The 17054-nt window shown below is 43.2% G+C and overlaps 1 protein-coding gene across 14 annotated transcripts in view; it reads left to right on the top strand.

Moving 5' to 3' along the window:
* The window catches only part of SORBS1 (sorbin and SH3 domain containing 1), a 219596-nt gene extending 208151 nt beyond the window's left edge, over nt 1-11445 (top strand). For 7 of the 14 annotated variants that reach the window (XM_087432324.1, XM_087432323.1, XM_087432326.1 and 4 more), the window contains 3 exons: nt 2171-2229; nt 5194-5306; nt 7810-11445. In XM_087432324.1, coding sequence (XP_087288450.1) covers nt 2171-2229; nt 5194-5306; nt 7810-7877 — 240 coding nt within the window. In that variant the 3' untranslated portion in view covers nt 7878-11445. Of the gene's footprint in view, nt 1-1395; nt 1456-2038; nt 2230-5193; nt 5307-7809 lie in introns of all 14 variants that reach the window. The other 7 variants (XM_087432317.1, XM_087432319.1, XM_087432318.1 and 4 more) reach the window with 2 other exon arrangements.
* Nucleotides 11446-17054: the final 5609 nt, after the last annotated feature.

The following is a 17054-nucleotide window of genomic DNA, read 5'->3' as shown; positions in this document are numbered from 1 at the left end:
GTAGACGTGATGTCTGGGATGGAAGTTTGTCCTGCCGGGTGTGCTAAAGGATGAAGACATTGACAGTGGAGATGAACAGGAGGGGATGGTGTGGTGGAGTGGAAAGGTCAGCCTAGCGGCTTTACCTGTCACTAGCTGTGTGACTTTGGGGAATGCACTAAACTCTGAGCATCAGCTTTCTGGGTTTTAAAAGAAAACAGGATAATAAACTGTCCTACCTGTCTCTAGGGTTTCTGTGGGACTCACTGAAGATAATATCAGTGAGCACGCTTGATAATGTGGGAAATGGTCTAAGGATGAAAGAGAAGGTCCAGTGGGACAGTAGTTGAATCCAGGAGACAAGTCTACCACTAACTCACTGTGTGACCTCAGGGGAAGCCCTCACCTTCTCTAGGCCTCTCTGTGAAACAACTGAGTCATACACAAAAGATCTCTGAATGCCCTTCTAGAAGGCCTTGGAGTTGCTGTGGCTCGTTGCTATTACTGAAGGTTACCTGGAGGATTTCTCCAAGGATTGTTCTTCAAACATATATATTTAGGGAGACTTTCCAGAGCTTGGAATTGAATCCTCTCTGAGAGATATGATTCTAAACATCCTTCCAGTGAAGGCCTGGCCTCTACTATGGGAGGCCCATTTAAAAGACAGGTTTGCTTGGCCATGATTTCACCTGTGTTTCCATGTCAGCATGTGGTACCTGAGCTGGTGAGTGAGGAGTGATGGTTTCATTTCTACAACTGTTTCAGGACACACAGTCCTATTTATGAAAGCAGGCTCTGCCCTATGAGATAACTGAACTCATCTCCTTCATAGCTAGAGTGTGTCATGTGCAGATTTTTCTAGGGGAAGAGTCTCGTTTGATACTTCAGATATCACCAAGCATCTTTTCAAAAGCGTTATTCTCTTTTTCAGTTTTTGTAAGTACTGAAATATGGCATACCTGATAGTTTTATGAGCCTGCTTTGCCAGAGAAGGCTCCTAGTCAACCACATAACTGAAACTTGTTTTTGGTACAGCAGTCCTTCCATAGATGTCAGCTGCGAGTGAGGGACTAATGGGTGTGATTATGGAGAAACGTAACTGCTCCTTAAGACAGCCCTTCCATGTCTCTTCCCTGCTACTCAGGGGATCCTGTGTTGTTCATTCTCACCTCACTGCAGCCATGTTCCCAACTTCCCATTTCATTTCCTGAATGCTTGCTTCTAACTCTGTACATTGCATTTTCTCCTGTGCACCCACCGTGTTGTCGTGGAAACTCGGTGGCTGTAAGCCTCGAGTATCCGGTGTCATCGAGTGTTATGGTGTGGTACGTGTATTTGCTCACGCTTTTATTTTGAATCCTTTCCAATGTGACATCTGCTAAAATGTCTCCCTTATAATTTGCTTGGTGATCACAGCCTTCTCATCATTCATTGAGAGCAGGACCTGATCTCACAGAATCTGAAAAGAGCTATGTGGTAAGATGCCTGTTGAATAAGACTGTAGCTTTTCTAAAGAGAATCCTTACTGACTTTTCGAGTCTAGACTGGAGTAATGCCTGGTTAACTCACAGAGCCATGATTTACTAGAATTATATGGCTATTGTAGTAGAGAGAGATGTTAGGCCACCCTCTTCCCTCTCAAAAAAAGCAGAGGAATTTAGAAACAATATTTCTACTCTGCCTACATGTGGGATTAGATTAATGTATTAGTGCATGATTGGGGATTCATACTTGCATTTCTGTCCTGAAATTATTCCATTTGTAACAGTTACTCACTAATTACAGGCTTTTATGCTGCTTCCTTTTTTTTTTTTTTAATATTCATACTAAATCCCAAATTCTTCTGTATCTTACCTGTTTTTCCATGCTTACGCCTGGATCCCTCCTGCACTCCACTACGGAATATCTATTTTTTTAACCTGGATCTTCAACTCTGTTGTTTCCCTGGACTTATGTGCTTCGTCTGGAATGTTACATCTCTTCCTCTCTTTCTTTTTTTTTTTGTCCCCATGTTGACTGTTTTATGGGGGTTTCTGGATATCTCGGGGCCACCTCACAGGAAGCAGTTTGCAATGAGATCATAAACATTGCCGAAAAATCTGTTCATTACTGCAGCACTGTTTCTCATCCCCTTGACTTTCATCACAAGGTATCCCCATCTGACAATAAATCATCTTTAATCATTTCTCAGCAACCTCAAGCCCAGCAGCGAAGAGTCACCCCAGACAGGAGTCAAACCTCACAAGATTTGTAAGTACACTTGGTGAACTTCAATTCTCACGTTCGTAGCAGGCCGTTGGCCTTAGAAAGTGGGTCATTGACTGACTGTGGGGGCAGCAATTTGGGGAAAGGAATGAATCACTGCCAGCTTCTATGAGGATTTCTGGTTAAGGTCATGTTTCCATCAGCCAACATGAAAAGAGGGGGCAGGTAAAGATAGGAGGCCATGGATTACTAGGAGAGAGAGGTAAGGAATTAACTGCCATACAAGGGCAAATGAAAGCTGTGCTAACTGGTTCAGTCCTATTGTGGGAATATAGAGGAAGGAGGGGTTAATTCTGCCTGGAGATGAATGAACAGGGTCAATCCTTTCATTCAAAAAAAATTATTGGCTATCTCCTGTGTTTTAAGTACATAGGAGTAAACTCCATTCACGGAGGAAGGGGGATTTGGAACGAGCATTGAAAGATAGATTGGACTTGAGAACTAGAATAGGGAGGTAAAAGGTCTTCCCAGCTGAGGAAACCACATGTGCAAAGGCCTGGGGAGGTGGTGTGTTTGGAGAACTTTGAGAAGGCCCATGTGGCTGCAGGTTACAGTTCATGGAGGAAAAAGAGATGAGGCTCAAGAAGTAGGTTGGGACCGTATTATAGAATCCAGGATGCAATTGAAATAAGTTTGTATTTTATTCTACAGGCATTCAGGAGCCACTGAAAGTTTTTGAAATGAGGAACATATTGATTATATTTTGTTTTAGGGAGATAACTCTGGCAACAGAGTGGAGGATGGATTTCAGAGATGGGGGACAAAGATATTGGTTAGGAGGTATGAATCCAGCAAATAAGTGATGAGGGCCTGAGCTAGGACAGAGTGGGTGCTTTGTGCGTGGACATGTATAAGATTACCCAAGGAGATACAGGGTAAAGGGAGAAGAGAACCTAGGATAGATCCTTTTAAAGCAACAGAGTAGCAGCCAGAGAAGGAGCAGCAAGAGACGCAGGAGAGGACCTAGGTGGCTTCACTTGTGCAGAACAGAGTAAGCAGTGTTTGGTCAGCACTGCCGCCTGCTTCAGAGAGGCCAAGGAGGGTAGGAAATGAGAAATATCCTCCGGGTGTTCTGTCTGGCAACTGGAAAAATCATTGGTGACCTCTGAAACAGCAGTGTTAGAGAGGTGGAGCAGAGGCTACGTTAGAAAGGGCTGATGAGTTGGTTTGATGGTGAGTGGAAGGAGTGGGGGCTGTAGACCAAGGCAGTAGCACAGACAGGGGAGGTATTTTAGGGTACGGAGACTTAAGCACATTTGTACCAGAGCAGAAGGAGTTGACCGAGTTGAAAGATGTAAGAGATAAGATGTAAGTTAAGGAAATAGCCCAGAGAAGGGAGTTCAACATGGCTAGGAGAAGGGACCCTTCCTCACACATGGAAACAGGCAGGAGAGAGGGTGAAGGTATGGAGACTTAAACCTAGAGGGGAAGGAAATTAAAGTGCTGCCCACAGCAAGCTTCATCTCAGGAAATAGAGGCAGACTGAAGGGCCCTCTGCTGCGAGTCCGGCACCAGAATTGGCAGAGGAGCTGGGGGTAGGACTCAATGGAACAGTGTCGTGAGCAGCATGAGGCCCATTCACAATTAGAGCTGACTTGTTGGGGGGACCCAAGGAGCAAGGTTATGAGACTTCTCCAGCCAGTCTCCACTGTCTGGGAGTGAGAACAGAGAAGCAGACGTCAGGATTTATTTCCCGGAGCTGAGGCTAGCAAAGCAGCCACAGTGGAAGTTAAGGCGATAAGGCATTCTAAGGAGTCCAGGTTGGGTAGGAGATAGCAGGCAAATACAGAAACATCAAAAATGTATTTCTTTACCAACTGGAAATCCCTCTGCATCTCTTAATTCCTCATCAGAGACCTTCCTTCTGGCAGACAGATCCGTCTATCAAAGTATCACTGCATTTGGATAAACATGTAAAATTACATTGTCCCTTTGGTTTTAGCAAAGGAGAATGAACCTCTTGTTTCTGGAAACTGACTCCACTTCCTTGTTTCTGGTCTCTCTTGCCCACACACTGGAATTCTCTGACATCTACTGGAAATGGTAGATGATTGGCTCATTTGCAAAGTTTTCCCTGCTACTGTTGTGTTTCAAAATAGTGAGTAAACAGAATTGCGAACTTGGTGCATAGTAGATGCTTCTTAAGTATTTGTCAAAGGAATAAATGAAAACAAAACTTTTCCTTGTTGCCAAAGCAGATATCGGATTTCATCACAAGTAGTCCAGCTTTCTCCACTGGCGGCTGTTAGCACAGACAGAACAGCACAGACCAGATTGCCTTAGGCCAACTAGCAAGTAAATAAAAATTGTGACCCCAAACATCACTGGGATAGAAAAAAAAGCAAAATGCTTTCAAAAGTTTTAGAAAAATGACATCCACATTTGAAAGCAATTAATGAAATGTGTGTCGACATGTAAAGAAACTCAAGGTAGTTTTGCTAAATAGGCAACTGGAATGTACTTTTTATATCTTTATGTATATAACAGTTGCCTTATGCTCTCCAATTATGTTATTATAATGTTAATATAATAACATTATATTAAACCAGAATATAATGTTTGTCTCTGAACCTAAGTAACTTCTGATTATCCTTGATAATCTACATATATTATCCTATGTTAAGAAAAAGCCTTGATTAACTTGAAAGGGGGAGCATCTAGACAAAAAAGCTTGGCTACAGTGGCCGAATGAAACTAAATAAAAGGATCAATCATGACTTGCTTCTCAGAAGTTCCCCATCCCTGTCAGTCTTAATTTACTTAACACATGCTGAATGGATCTCCCCAAATGCTAAGTTATTAGAAAAGTGGCCAATAAAATAATTTTATCTCTGCTGATGAGTAGGAAACACTGCCTAAAGGTTGATTTAACTGAAATGGGTTTTAAAAACTCATTATTTAATCCTATCGGTGTTTGAGTCACTTAATATTCAATGTTCTCATTTATAGACTTAGCTACCAAGCACTGTATAGCTATATACCACAGAACGATGATGAATTGGAACTCCGAGATGGAGATATTGTTGATGTCATGGAAAAATGTGATGACGGATGGTTTGTTGGTAAGTGATCTCATCATGCTCTTCTTTCTAGTTGCATATTGAAGGAATAACTAGGAGTGATGAGCCATGCAAAAGCAGTATTCTCTGCACAGAAAGAAGAGCCTTCTCAGTTCTTGCACCACCGTTACGAATGCTGGGCCACTCAGTTTATGTTTGTTCTCAAGGCACTGTGGATGATACTAATGTTAGACCTAAAACTAAATATGCCAACATCTACTGCATGGAAGGGCAGTTGTCCAGTTCTTTAACTGAGTTCTGTTTGTATTTCTATTGTGCATACATCTGTTCTACATTTGGAAATTTTGTTTTTTAAAACTCCTATGAAACAACACAAGAACATTCGACTGAGCCTGGGTCTCTACCACGAAACTCAAGCATGTGTGTAGACATTCCATGACCTTATTCACTCCAGGCTTCTAATAAGTTTAATCAAAGCAACCTGCTTAATTAAAACAAAGGATTCACCTTTATAGAACGGGGGAGAGAAAGATCAACCTTTATAGAGATTCTGTTACAAAGCAGACACTTGCTGCATATACTTTCTTTTTGAAGTTCTCTCAGCAGACAGCCCATGAGGCAAGAATTATTCTTGTTTCACAGATTCAAAAACTGAGGCCCAATAAGGCCCAATAAGTAACTAGCCCAAGGTCACCCCACCAGTAGAGAATGGTGGGGCCGGGATTTGAACTCAAGCCCATTTCTCCCCCAAGCCTGTGTTCTTTCTGCTCAGGATGAATAAGATGTTGGGAGCCACTGACTCACTCTTTGCCTCAGTTTTCCCCTCTGCATGTGGTCTTAAACTTTTTCTTCTTTTCAAAGACCAGCTCTTTCGTGCTCTCTCTGGAAAAGCTTTGCTAAAGTGAAGTCATGTCAGGGCTAGGGTAGTGAGAACAGCAAGGCCTTGGCAGAAACGAGAAGCCAAAGAGATTTGCCTTGGCCTCACCAGCCTCTTAGAAAGCTACCCCATCCTCCCAAGGCCCCCAGAACTGTGGCCCTCACTGCCTTGAGTTGTTCTGTTCAGAAGAAAACCAGACCTGAGAGGTCAGTGACACTCTAGTGCAGTGCAGTCCAGTAGAAACATAATGCAAGCCATGTATGAAATTTTAAATTTTCTGGAAGCCACATTGAAAAAAGGAAAAAGAAACCAGTGAAATTAATTTTAATAATATATTTTATTAAGACCATGCATTCAAAATATTATCATTTGAACATGTAATCAGTATAAAAAATTGTTAGAGATTTTACATTCTTTTTGTACATAAGTCTTCAAAATCTGATGTATATTTTATAGCAACAGCCTTGCTCAGTTCAGACTAGCTATGTTTCAGGTGCTCAGTAGCCACATGTGCTTTCATATTAGAGAGTGAAGCTCTAGTATGTATTAGCTGCTGAACTCTTCCAGGAGTATTTACATTTTTAAAGAGAACTTGGGATGGGGTGAGGGGCGCCAGTTCTCTAATGGGGGCATCCCCAGAAGCTAGGTAAAGGAAATATTTTGGATTCCTCAAACACTTTGAAAAGTAGCCTTGCATTCAGACTGAATAAAATAACCCAGCAGAGCTCATTTTTCTCATCCATAAGAAGAGGTGCTAACCAGCTATACAAGCACATCTCTGGGACTTACCATCCCAGTTCTCTGCATCCTCCTTGACCATCCCTCTCAGGGTTTCAACTAGTTGTTTTAGATGTCTTTAGCTTTACACAAAGAAGTTTCACTTCAGGTAACAACTCCAACCCACTGGTAGTGGCTGCTTGAAATTATTGTGTTCAAGAGGATTCTAAAGCCATATCCAAACCAATTGGGAAAAGGATGCAATGATCAAACTGTGATGTCTGCTAACAAGAGGGTAATGATGACACAACAAATATCTGCCACTCACCCCTGCCAGCTTTAGAAAGACTCCCAAGGGAAGGAACTAGATTATGGATCTAGCAATTCTGGATGTAGAGCTGCCCAGGAAGGGCTTTGTTCCCAGATAGTGCAATGTTCCTGGCTCAACAGGAACCCTAATAAGGTTGGTAACAAAGACAGGGAGTCAATCTGGGACTTAGGCACAGGCTGGTGAGAGGTATCAAAACATTCCTTTTGACATGTGGTCATATCCAGTGGACTTTTAGAAATCCTACAGTTTAGGAATTCTAAATCGCTGGTGTCTTATGTTGGATATGTGTGCTCATTCTTCCCAAGAGGAGTATTGGAAAGAGCAGTGGGCTGGGAGTCTGAAGATCTAGGTTCAAAGTCTCTCATGCTTATGAGGCTGTAGGACCTCAGAAACATCACTTAAGCTCTATGAGCCTGGGTTTCCTCATCTGAAAGAATGGGAGTATTAGAAATAACTGCCTTGCTTACCACCCAGCATTATTTTGCAGCCTAAATGAGATAAGATAGAGGAAAGTGCTTGGGAAACCATTTGCTGTTCTGCAGCCCCAGGACCGTTATCAAGGGCTCTCTCTGAACTCACATGGGTGAATCTTCTCATTGTCTGTATGTGTTTTTTTATAGGTACTTCAAGAAGGACAAGGCAGTTTGGTACTTTTCCAGGCAACTATGTAAAGCCTTTGCATCTATAAGAAGACTGAAAACCACAGAGATTATTTTTACTGGAGGATGAAGCATAAAACACAAACCGGTCTCTTTATTTAAACATTGAGTCAGTAGGAGAACTAATGTAGTGGATAAAGTAAGAAGCAAAAGAGAGGACAGAGAAGTGTTGTGTCTAAAATCCGAGTCTGTCTAAGCTTACTGTGTATCAGACGGGGCTGAACTATGCGCTGAGCAAAAAGGAATGAGGCAAATCTGTATTTACTTAGCTGCTTCTGGGAGCCACTCCAGCCTTCCCCTCCTCCCCGCTTCTTGGGTAATCTGACCTGCAGCACAGTCCAGGAGCAGTTAGCCCAGCAATGCCTCTTATTGCCCCAGCCTTGACCAGCTCTGGCTCAAAGGGGTCGTTTAGCCTGAAGCAGCCCTTGGAGCACCAAGCAGATCCCCAGCCATTTTCCAAAGGCTGTACACGCAGACTCCTCCAGCCTCCATCCCCAGCAGCCCCAGAGCCCACTGAACCCCCAACGCTGCTGGAGATCCATCTGGGCTGTCTAGGCCATCCCTAGACAGTGATGGAGGCCCCAAACTACCCAAGCCAAGTCCTTCACTGGACCTGCTGAGGTACGGGGGGAAGTGGAGGCAAAATTTAGGCGTCCTGTGGATTCAGCTTGTGTGCAGCATTGCCATTGACGCCCCTGGTGTTCAGATAGAAAAGCACACAAGGTTTGCCCATGGGAGCGGGTGGCCAGGCGGATAGACAAATTTGTATGTCCAAGTGATTAAGTCAAGAAGCCCCGTAGCTCTTGAGGTCACTGGCAGTGTGCTCCTTTCCCACATCACTGGCTTTTATAAATAGTCACCTTCAGGGCAGCACAGTTTCGTTTAGCAGGATGCCATTGCTAACCTTTCTTTTTTGGATTGTTTTTGGCCAGGACAGCTTGGGGTTGGTAGGCCTATTCTCACAGCCAAAGATAGTATTCAGTGATTCCTGTAACATACACTGATGTACACTGGATGCTGGTGAGCAAGACGTGTCTCCAAGCCTTAGAAGAGACTCACTGTGTCTCCATTTTCACTGCCCGTACGAGCTCAAGGACCACTCCAAATGTAGTAACCAGGGTTGTGAATCCTGATGCACGCTGGTGAGGCTTCTCTTCAGAGCAGAAGGTGCATATGCAGTGGCCCTAACTGTGAGGCAGTGATTCTGCCCCTCTCAGAAGGTCTGTCCTCTGTGGGGGCCACATCTGAGGGAGACCCCTGTGACGCCTCGGGTGTTCAGTCACAACTCGATCCAATTCAAGGATGTTTATCAGCCTCTCTGTTAGACCCCTTGGAGAAATAAAGATAGAAATGACCCATTCCCTGCCTCCTGGGAACTCAGAGGTGATTGGAGAGACAGACTCACAAAAAAATACTAAGTCAAGAGAGACTGTGATATGTGCTAAGAAGGGTGTGAGAGAGGAAGAGATGAATTTTCCCTGGAGGGATCCTAGAAAGCATTGTCCTATTTCTGTCTCTGTTAGCTCACTTTTGAGCAACTAGGGTGCTAGAAGAACCTTTGTCTGAGGGTAGTTATGGCTGGAAATACTTGGAACCATTTCCATAGTCTTCAAACTCGCATCCACCCCACAAATACACGTCCAAGATCACAAATAGGAGTAGCAGTTCTAGGTGGTAGGGTGTGCACAGGAACCCTGGCTCTCTGCATGTAGCTCAGAATTGCCCCAGGACAGTTGTCCCAAAGTCTGGAGTTTTTATAAGTAGGCAAAGTTTGTCTTCAGTGCCTCTGCCTTGGATTCTGCCTCCACTACTCATCTTAGGATCCCGTCACATGCCTACCCCCATCAGGCAGCCACAGTACCCTCACTCTCCCTGTCCTCCTTGCACATCCTGCTCTCAGGAAAGAAACTGCCACTGACTCCTTCACACTAAAGTGTAAATGACTGATAAGAGGAATGTGTTACCTCTTCCCAGAGACGTTTGTTTTTGACTAGGACAGAGCAGAGCCTTAATCCCAAGGGAAAAGGCTGTGGCACTAATGGTGGGGGTGGGGGTGCAGGTGGGTTGGAGGAGCTTCCTGAGTAGAAGGGCCTTTTTTTGTTTGTGAGGAAGATCAGCCCTGTGCTAACGTCTGCCAATCCTCCTCTTTTTTTTTTTTTTTTTGCTGAGGAAGACTGGCCCTGGGCTAACATCCGTGCCCATCTTCCTTCACTTTATATGGGACGCCGCCACAGCATGGCTTGCCAAGTGGCGTGTTGGTGCGTGCCTGGGACCTGAACCGGCAAACCCCAGGCCACCGCAGCGGAGCACTTGCACTTAACCAGTTGTACCACCAGGCCGGCCTCAGAAGGGCCTTCTTGATATTCTTAAATAAGACTCATAGCTTTGGAAGGTCCACTCCACCATCCAAGGGCACTGTTTTTTTTTTTGACTCACTCTCTGAGGGAATATAGTACATGTGCATTTTCACGTGCATTTTGCACGGCAGCATTTCACCCATTTTGGAATGTAATTCTTGTATTGACTAATGTGTTTCCTGGTCTTTCTTAGATGCAAACCATTAACACAACCTTATCTAATAGTTTTTTGAGGGGCGCTTCTTGGTTAAGTAGGTAATTTTGAACACCTCTTTAAATACAGCTAGAAAATGAAACCAATTTGTAAAGCTACATTTGCATATGATGCCAGCCTCACGCATTTGTATATCTCCAGAAACACAGGTATGCCTCACCAATTTGCCCGTCTTTAATAAAATATGTTAAAATTTGCATCAAACTTCAGCTTCCTACGTATGACAAAATGGGGAACAAAGGTTTCCAACAGCTCTTTTGTCTTCAGACATTTAGTAATATAAAATACCTATTTTTATGCTGAAATGTTTATACAGGTTTATTAATAGCAAGTGCAACTAATTGGCGCATGCCTTGCGACACATTTTGATATACTAGCCATGCTTCTGGGCAAAGGCAGGCCTCTGACTACTTACCTTTTGCAGTCTCTCTGTGATCAGTAAAAGAAAAATATCATATGCTTAAGAAGTGGGACTGTAAATATGTATATTTAACTTTGTATAGCCCATGTACTTACTTTGTATAGAAAAATAATTTTAAAAATTTGAACTGAAGGGGGGTAAAATAAGGAAGTCATGAAGTTTTTTGCATTTTTATTTAAATGAAGGAATTCCAAATAACTCACCTGCAGATTTTTAGCACAAAAATAGCCATTGAAAAGTGTTAAAATTTTAAATAATCATTCTTTCTGGGAGAGACGGTAACTGTTATCTCAGTTATAGTTTTTTGTTGTGTTTTCGATTTTTTTTTCAGTCCTATTTATCTGCAGTAGTATTAAGTCCTATTGCTAGAACAGATTACTACAAAAAGGATTATATTCTGAAAGAAAAATAACTGACATTATATATAACCAATTAATTTAAAGTATTGCCATTTAAATTACACACCAAGAGCATGTACTATGCAGACACAAATTTTTCCGTTCATTTATTTTTCTTTATTGCAGTGGATTTGATAACTAGATGTGTCGAATTACTACATTTGCTGTACATATTATTTAATAAACTTTATTCGGAATTGTGTGGCATATGTTTGTTCTTACCATTCATTGTTTCTTTCCTTCCTTTGCCAAGTTTCTCCAATGAGGCTTCTATTCACTGTATTCGTGTACCATCTGGCTTTCATCCTGCTCCTTGAAGTCACCACTTCTTACCTTACACTTTTCTCAATAAGCTAACTCCATGACTCTCTCTGAATTGATTGTTGTGGACTATTTCACCATTCTTTGTAAAATATGTTTTTATCTGTTCTGATTACAAAAATAATGCATATATGTCTTTAAAGCAAAAGTGAAACATTATAAAATATGTATAATGGGTCTTTTTTATAATTTTATTTATTTTTCCCCCAAAGCCCCAGCAGATAGTTGTATGTCACAGTTGCACATCCTTCCAGTTGCTATATGTGGGACACGGCCTCAGCATGGCCGGAGAAGCGGTGCGTCGGTGCGCACCCGGGATCCGAACCCGGGCCGCCAGCAGCAGAGCACGCGCACCCAAACGCTAAGCCACGGGGCCGGCCCTAATGGGTCTTGATTTGCTCCACAGACATGAGTACAGGAAATAACAGCACTTTTTCTAAATCAAATTAAATCTGGCTCTGAGTCTTCTTTTGCTGTGGTGGGTGAAAATGCAGTCTGTCCTTTTTTCCCCTCCCAAACCAAGTGTGTCAAGGCTGTGGCACTAGGCATCCAGCCTCCCCTGGCATCCCATGGCTAGAACCACTCCCATCTCTGAGGTGGAGCCTGCTGCACACTGTGCATGGGTCTGTCCCATGACAGAAAACCCCAAACCTCCACCCTTTCTGCCCTGGTTCTGCCCTCCTCCACCTCCTTCAACTCAAAGCACCAGTTTACACTGCCACCTTTTGGGGGTAACTCAGTGGAATCCCCCTCAGTGGGCTTATGCCTTAGTCCTGGGAGACTTCCAGGGGTCTGACAGCCTCAATACTGGGCCCTCAGTCATAGGCACTCATGCCCTGCATCCTGTCCAATAAATCCATCAGCCACATCTCCAAAATACGTTTAGGACCCAAACACTTCAACCACTATAGTCCAGCCATTTTCTCTCACCTGTATCATTGCAATCACTTTCTAACTGGTCTCCCTGCTTCCACCCTTACTCCCTGTACTTTAGTCTTAGAGCAACCAGAGCGATCATTTTAAAGTTGTTCCAAAACCCTCTAATGGCTTCTCCTCTCGCTCAGTGGTACAATGGCCTCAAGTCCAATAGGCACACTGCGTGCCCCTCTCCCTTACCTGGGCTTCATTTCTCATTGTTCCTTCCAGCCACACAGTCCTTACGGCCTCAAACTCATCAAGCACACTTCAGCTTTAAGGTCTTATGTATGCTATCCCCTGTGCCTGGAAGACCTTTTCCCCTCAAGCTGCATGGCTTTCTTCCTCCCTTCCTTTAGCTCTTGATGCTGCCTTCTCAATGAGGCTTTCTCTGACCACTTTATATATAATAGGACCCTACTGTCTCTCCCCCAGCATTCTATCCACATTCTCTTCCTCTTTGCTTCTCCATAACACTCATCAGCGTCTGATACTTGTTTTCACAATGATATAAAATCCATGAGGATAATGATTCTATTTTGCTATTATATGCCCAGCACCGAGAAGAGTGCCTAACACAGTTGGCACTCATTCACTCAATCCTTTATTGATCAAATAAATGAGTGAATAAATGAATGAATAAAACTTCAGGGCCAGAGATCGTAGAACTCAGAATACAGTCACGAGCCACATAACATTTCAGTCAACGACAGACCCCATATATGATAGTGGTCTCATAAGATTGGTACCATACAGCCTAGGTATGTAGTAAGCTATACCATCTAAGTTTGTGTAAGTACACTCTATGATGTTTGCACAACAATAAAATTGCCTAACAACGCATTTCTTAAAATGTATCCCTGTCGTTAAGTGACCCATGGCTGTACTAATACTAATAGTGAAAGGAGGGAAAAATCATCTTGCGTTTTTCTTACAGCAGCAGAAATAAAACAGAAATTAATCTCTCAAATTATTCCGGGCTCATATAAACATAGAAAGTGAAAGTTCTCCATAATTGTAGTCATCCCAACAGAGGTCATCACTGCCAACCAATGTATGGTCCTCCGAGCTTCTCTGCAGTTACTAAATATACATATCTATAAATAAATGGTTTGTATCATCATATACTTTTTTCCTCAACACTAGAACTTGGACATTTTTCCATAATTTATTTAACCAGTCCCCTATTGTTGATGCAAATATTTGAGGTTATTGCCAGCTTTTTACCACAACAAAGAGTGCTGCATTGAGTACAATTATTGGCTCAAAGAGCAGGAACATTTCAAATCTTGAGATACTGCCAAATTGCCTTCCAAAATGTATCATACCAATTTATACTCCTGCCAAGTCTATGGGAGTGTCTGTTTCCTCATCAGCCAATTAAAACTAGCCCATTATCTGCTTCTATGTAATGCTGTTCCTTGGTTTGCCTACCTTTTCTCTGGCCAGCCCCTTCTCAGTCCTCTTTCTAGATCTTCACTGAATTATCTCTCAACACATGCTCCTGTAGGAAGCAAATCCCTCATCATATAATTTGGCCCACAGAGTCAATTGTATGAGGGGTCCTATCAATAAGTGGTAGAAACCTAACACTACTGGCCATTCTTGAGTCATATCACTGGGAAGAAGGGAGTTGGAACTAGCCTTAGGCAGGAGTAAATCCAGAGACTCAAACTTGCTGTATTTGTCTTATTCTTAGCGTTTTTGGTCTTATTTGGCTATATTTTCACCTACTGAATGCAGCAAAAGGAAACATGGCTGCAGGCAGCTCCCCTTCATTCTTCCAGTTCTCTGACTCTAGACTAGGCAAAAGGGCCTTCCTGTTTGGCTTCCCTGCAAACAATTCCAGGCCCTGGCAGGCCCATCTTGGATATTTACCCTTCCTTGGACTAATCATTTTGACTGAAGGGGGAGGAGTATAATTGGCAGCCGCACCAGAACCTCATGGAATGGGGGAGAAGAAAGGGCCAGGGGAGAGGTATACTGCTATAATGAGAGAAGGAGGCAGCTGGATAGATAACTCCATGGTCCACTGCACAAACAGGACTTTGAGCGTAATTTTCACAAACTTTGGAAAATGGAACACTATTGCCCTGTCCGAGTACAAACTTCAGTGTAGCTGAATGCAGGCTATGTGCTGAAGCTCTGCTAGCTAAGGTCTTGAGGAACACAGTGGAAGAGGATGTCCATCCAGAGGAGGGGACTAATGTTACTGGGCTGGGGGGTGTACCACAGCTGTATCATGCGCTAAAAATATTAGCGCTCTTCTGAAAGGGAACAAAGATTAGTGTCTCAAAGTCATGAAGAGTGAGTGTTTGGATGCATTGTACGTGGGTGTATTTGCCAAGTCTTAACATGTAGAAATCAAGCCTGTTTCAGGTTAGCTGAGGCCTTTTAGGACAAATGAAAGAAGTTACTACTTGATACAGGTAATTTGTGGAATGGATTAGCAAAGAAGGTGGTTCAGATTGAAAAGATTTAGGAAAATTTAAGATGAACCCATAGATGCAAAAGGCCTTGATGAGGTATTATGAATGACCACATGACAGTTTAGTTTATGAGGTCTGTCCTGGAGGATGAGTACTCTGCTCTTCCAGCATCCTCACTCTGGTATCAGCAGAGGCAAAATACTGGATAGATTGAGTCTCTCTGGCAAACTCGTTTTTAAAGTGAGATCTGACAAACTGAGATGAATCTGCAAAGAGAGGTAGATGTGAGAATCATCTTCAAAATAGTAGCATAAATCATGTAGATTGATGAAAGATTATATTATCAAGGTCAGTGGATCTCCGAGTATGATCTGTGGACCTCTTGGAGTCCCCAAGCCCTTTTGGGAAATTCATAAAGTCAAAACTATTTTCATAATAATGTTAAGATGCTTGTGGTAGCCAGCTTCCAAGAATGCCTTCAGTGATCATCACCTCCTGGTATTCACATCCTTATGTGGTCCCCTTCTGCATTCTATCAGGGTTGGTCTCCGAAGAGATGGTATGTCACTTCCGAGTCTATGTGGCTTCTGTCTCTTGCTCTTGGGGAGAAACGGACTATAGTTTAGAACCTCTGAGTGCCAGGTATCTTGTGTTGGATAAATGTGCTAATTCCTCCAGAAAGGAGAAGTATTACAAAGAACAATGGGCTGGGAGTCAGAAGACTCGGGTTCAAGTGCTGCCTCTGATACTAGGTTATGAGACCTCAGAAATGCCACTTAAGCTCTCTGAGCCTGGGTTACCTTATCTGGGAGGAGGAGATGCCTGGACCAAAGTGGAGTTCTGTTAGGAAGGAGGAAGAGGAAGTGATGTTTGGAAGGCAACCTGTGGTGCCCACCACAGAGCTCTCTAGTTATTCCAGTGCCTACTGTGTACCAGCACTTTCTATGCATTATCTCATTTACTTCTCATACCAACTCTTTGAGGTAGATATTCTTATCTCCATTTACAGGTGAGGAACCTGAGACTCAGAGGAGTTTAGCCCAAGGGTCTACAGCAAGTAAGTGGATTTAGTCTGACTCTAAAGCCAGTATCCTTTCCATTGATCACACTCTACTGCCTCCAAGGGACAGACAGCCAGGACAAGTCTGCAGACTAGTATACCTCCAGAACATCTCAAGTTTACCCAAAGATTATAACATCTCCAAGAGTGACATCATTGAATAATGATAATAGTGATAACCATTTAATGAGCAACTACTATGTGCTTGAACATTGAAAGTTCAATAAAAGGTCTATGTTCCTCCTCAGTTAGTCTTCTGCCAGAGTCACCAACAGCAGCAATGGCATAAAAGAAATCTTCATGCACCCTTGCTGATTCCATGTCATCCTATTCTTTACCACTCACAAGCTTCTCAGAAGAGTGGTCCAGCCTCACTGCCTGTACTTCCTCACCACCACACTAACCCTTTATTGCCTGCACTATGGCTGCCATGTGTAACATCATAGATCTGCAAAGCTCAAAGGCCACCAAAAACTTGGTACTCCTTCTTTCTGTATTAGTTAAGAATGACTTCAACTGCAAAAGCAGGTGGCCCAACAAGTGACACACATAAACAAGTTTATGTGACACAGATGTATTTCACAGAAAAGAAGACAGGGCTGTCAGTCAGTATTTCTGATTCCCTTGGCCTTTCTTTCATGATTACAAGCTAACTATCATGGCAGCTCCCAGCGTCGCATTCTCATACAACTGCATTTGAAGGCAGGAAGCAGGGAGCAACATAGGACAGAGGTTTTCTCTGTGCTTGCTTCCCTTATTAGGGAAGAAAAACCTCTTCCAAAAGCCCCCCAGCAGACATCTTCTCGCATCTCATTGGCTGGAGCCAATCATGTGGCTGCGTCTAGCTGTAAAGAAATTGCGGAAGGGAAGTGGGCAAGGCAGAAGAGGACTAGTAATGGCATTGGGTAGCCAACCAGCAGTGAGTATCACAAGCAAGCCCTTCCTGGGCACTCTCTTTTTCTTTGGCTTCCATGAGATCTTCCCGCCTTTCCCTTCACTGTTTCTTTGAATTCTTTCCCATCTTCTCATCCTCTCCTCACCCCTTCAATATGGATGTTCCCCAAGCTTCTCTCTCTAATCTGTCGCCTGGG

Source organism: Ceratotherium simum, chromosome 6 (assembly GCF_057802395.1).
Source record: "Ceratotherium simum simum isolate JZ-2026a chromosome 6, ASM5780239v1, whole genome shotgun sequence".
Taxonomy (NCBI): Eukaryota; Metazoa; Chordata; class Mammalia; order Perissodactyla; family Rhinocerotidae; genus Ceratotherium; species Ceratotherium simum.
This window is presented reverse-complemented; position numbering and strand designations above follow the sequence as displayed.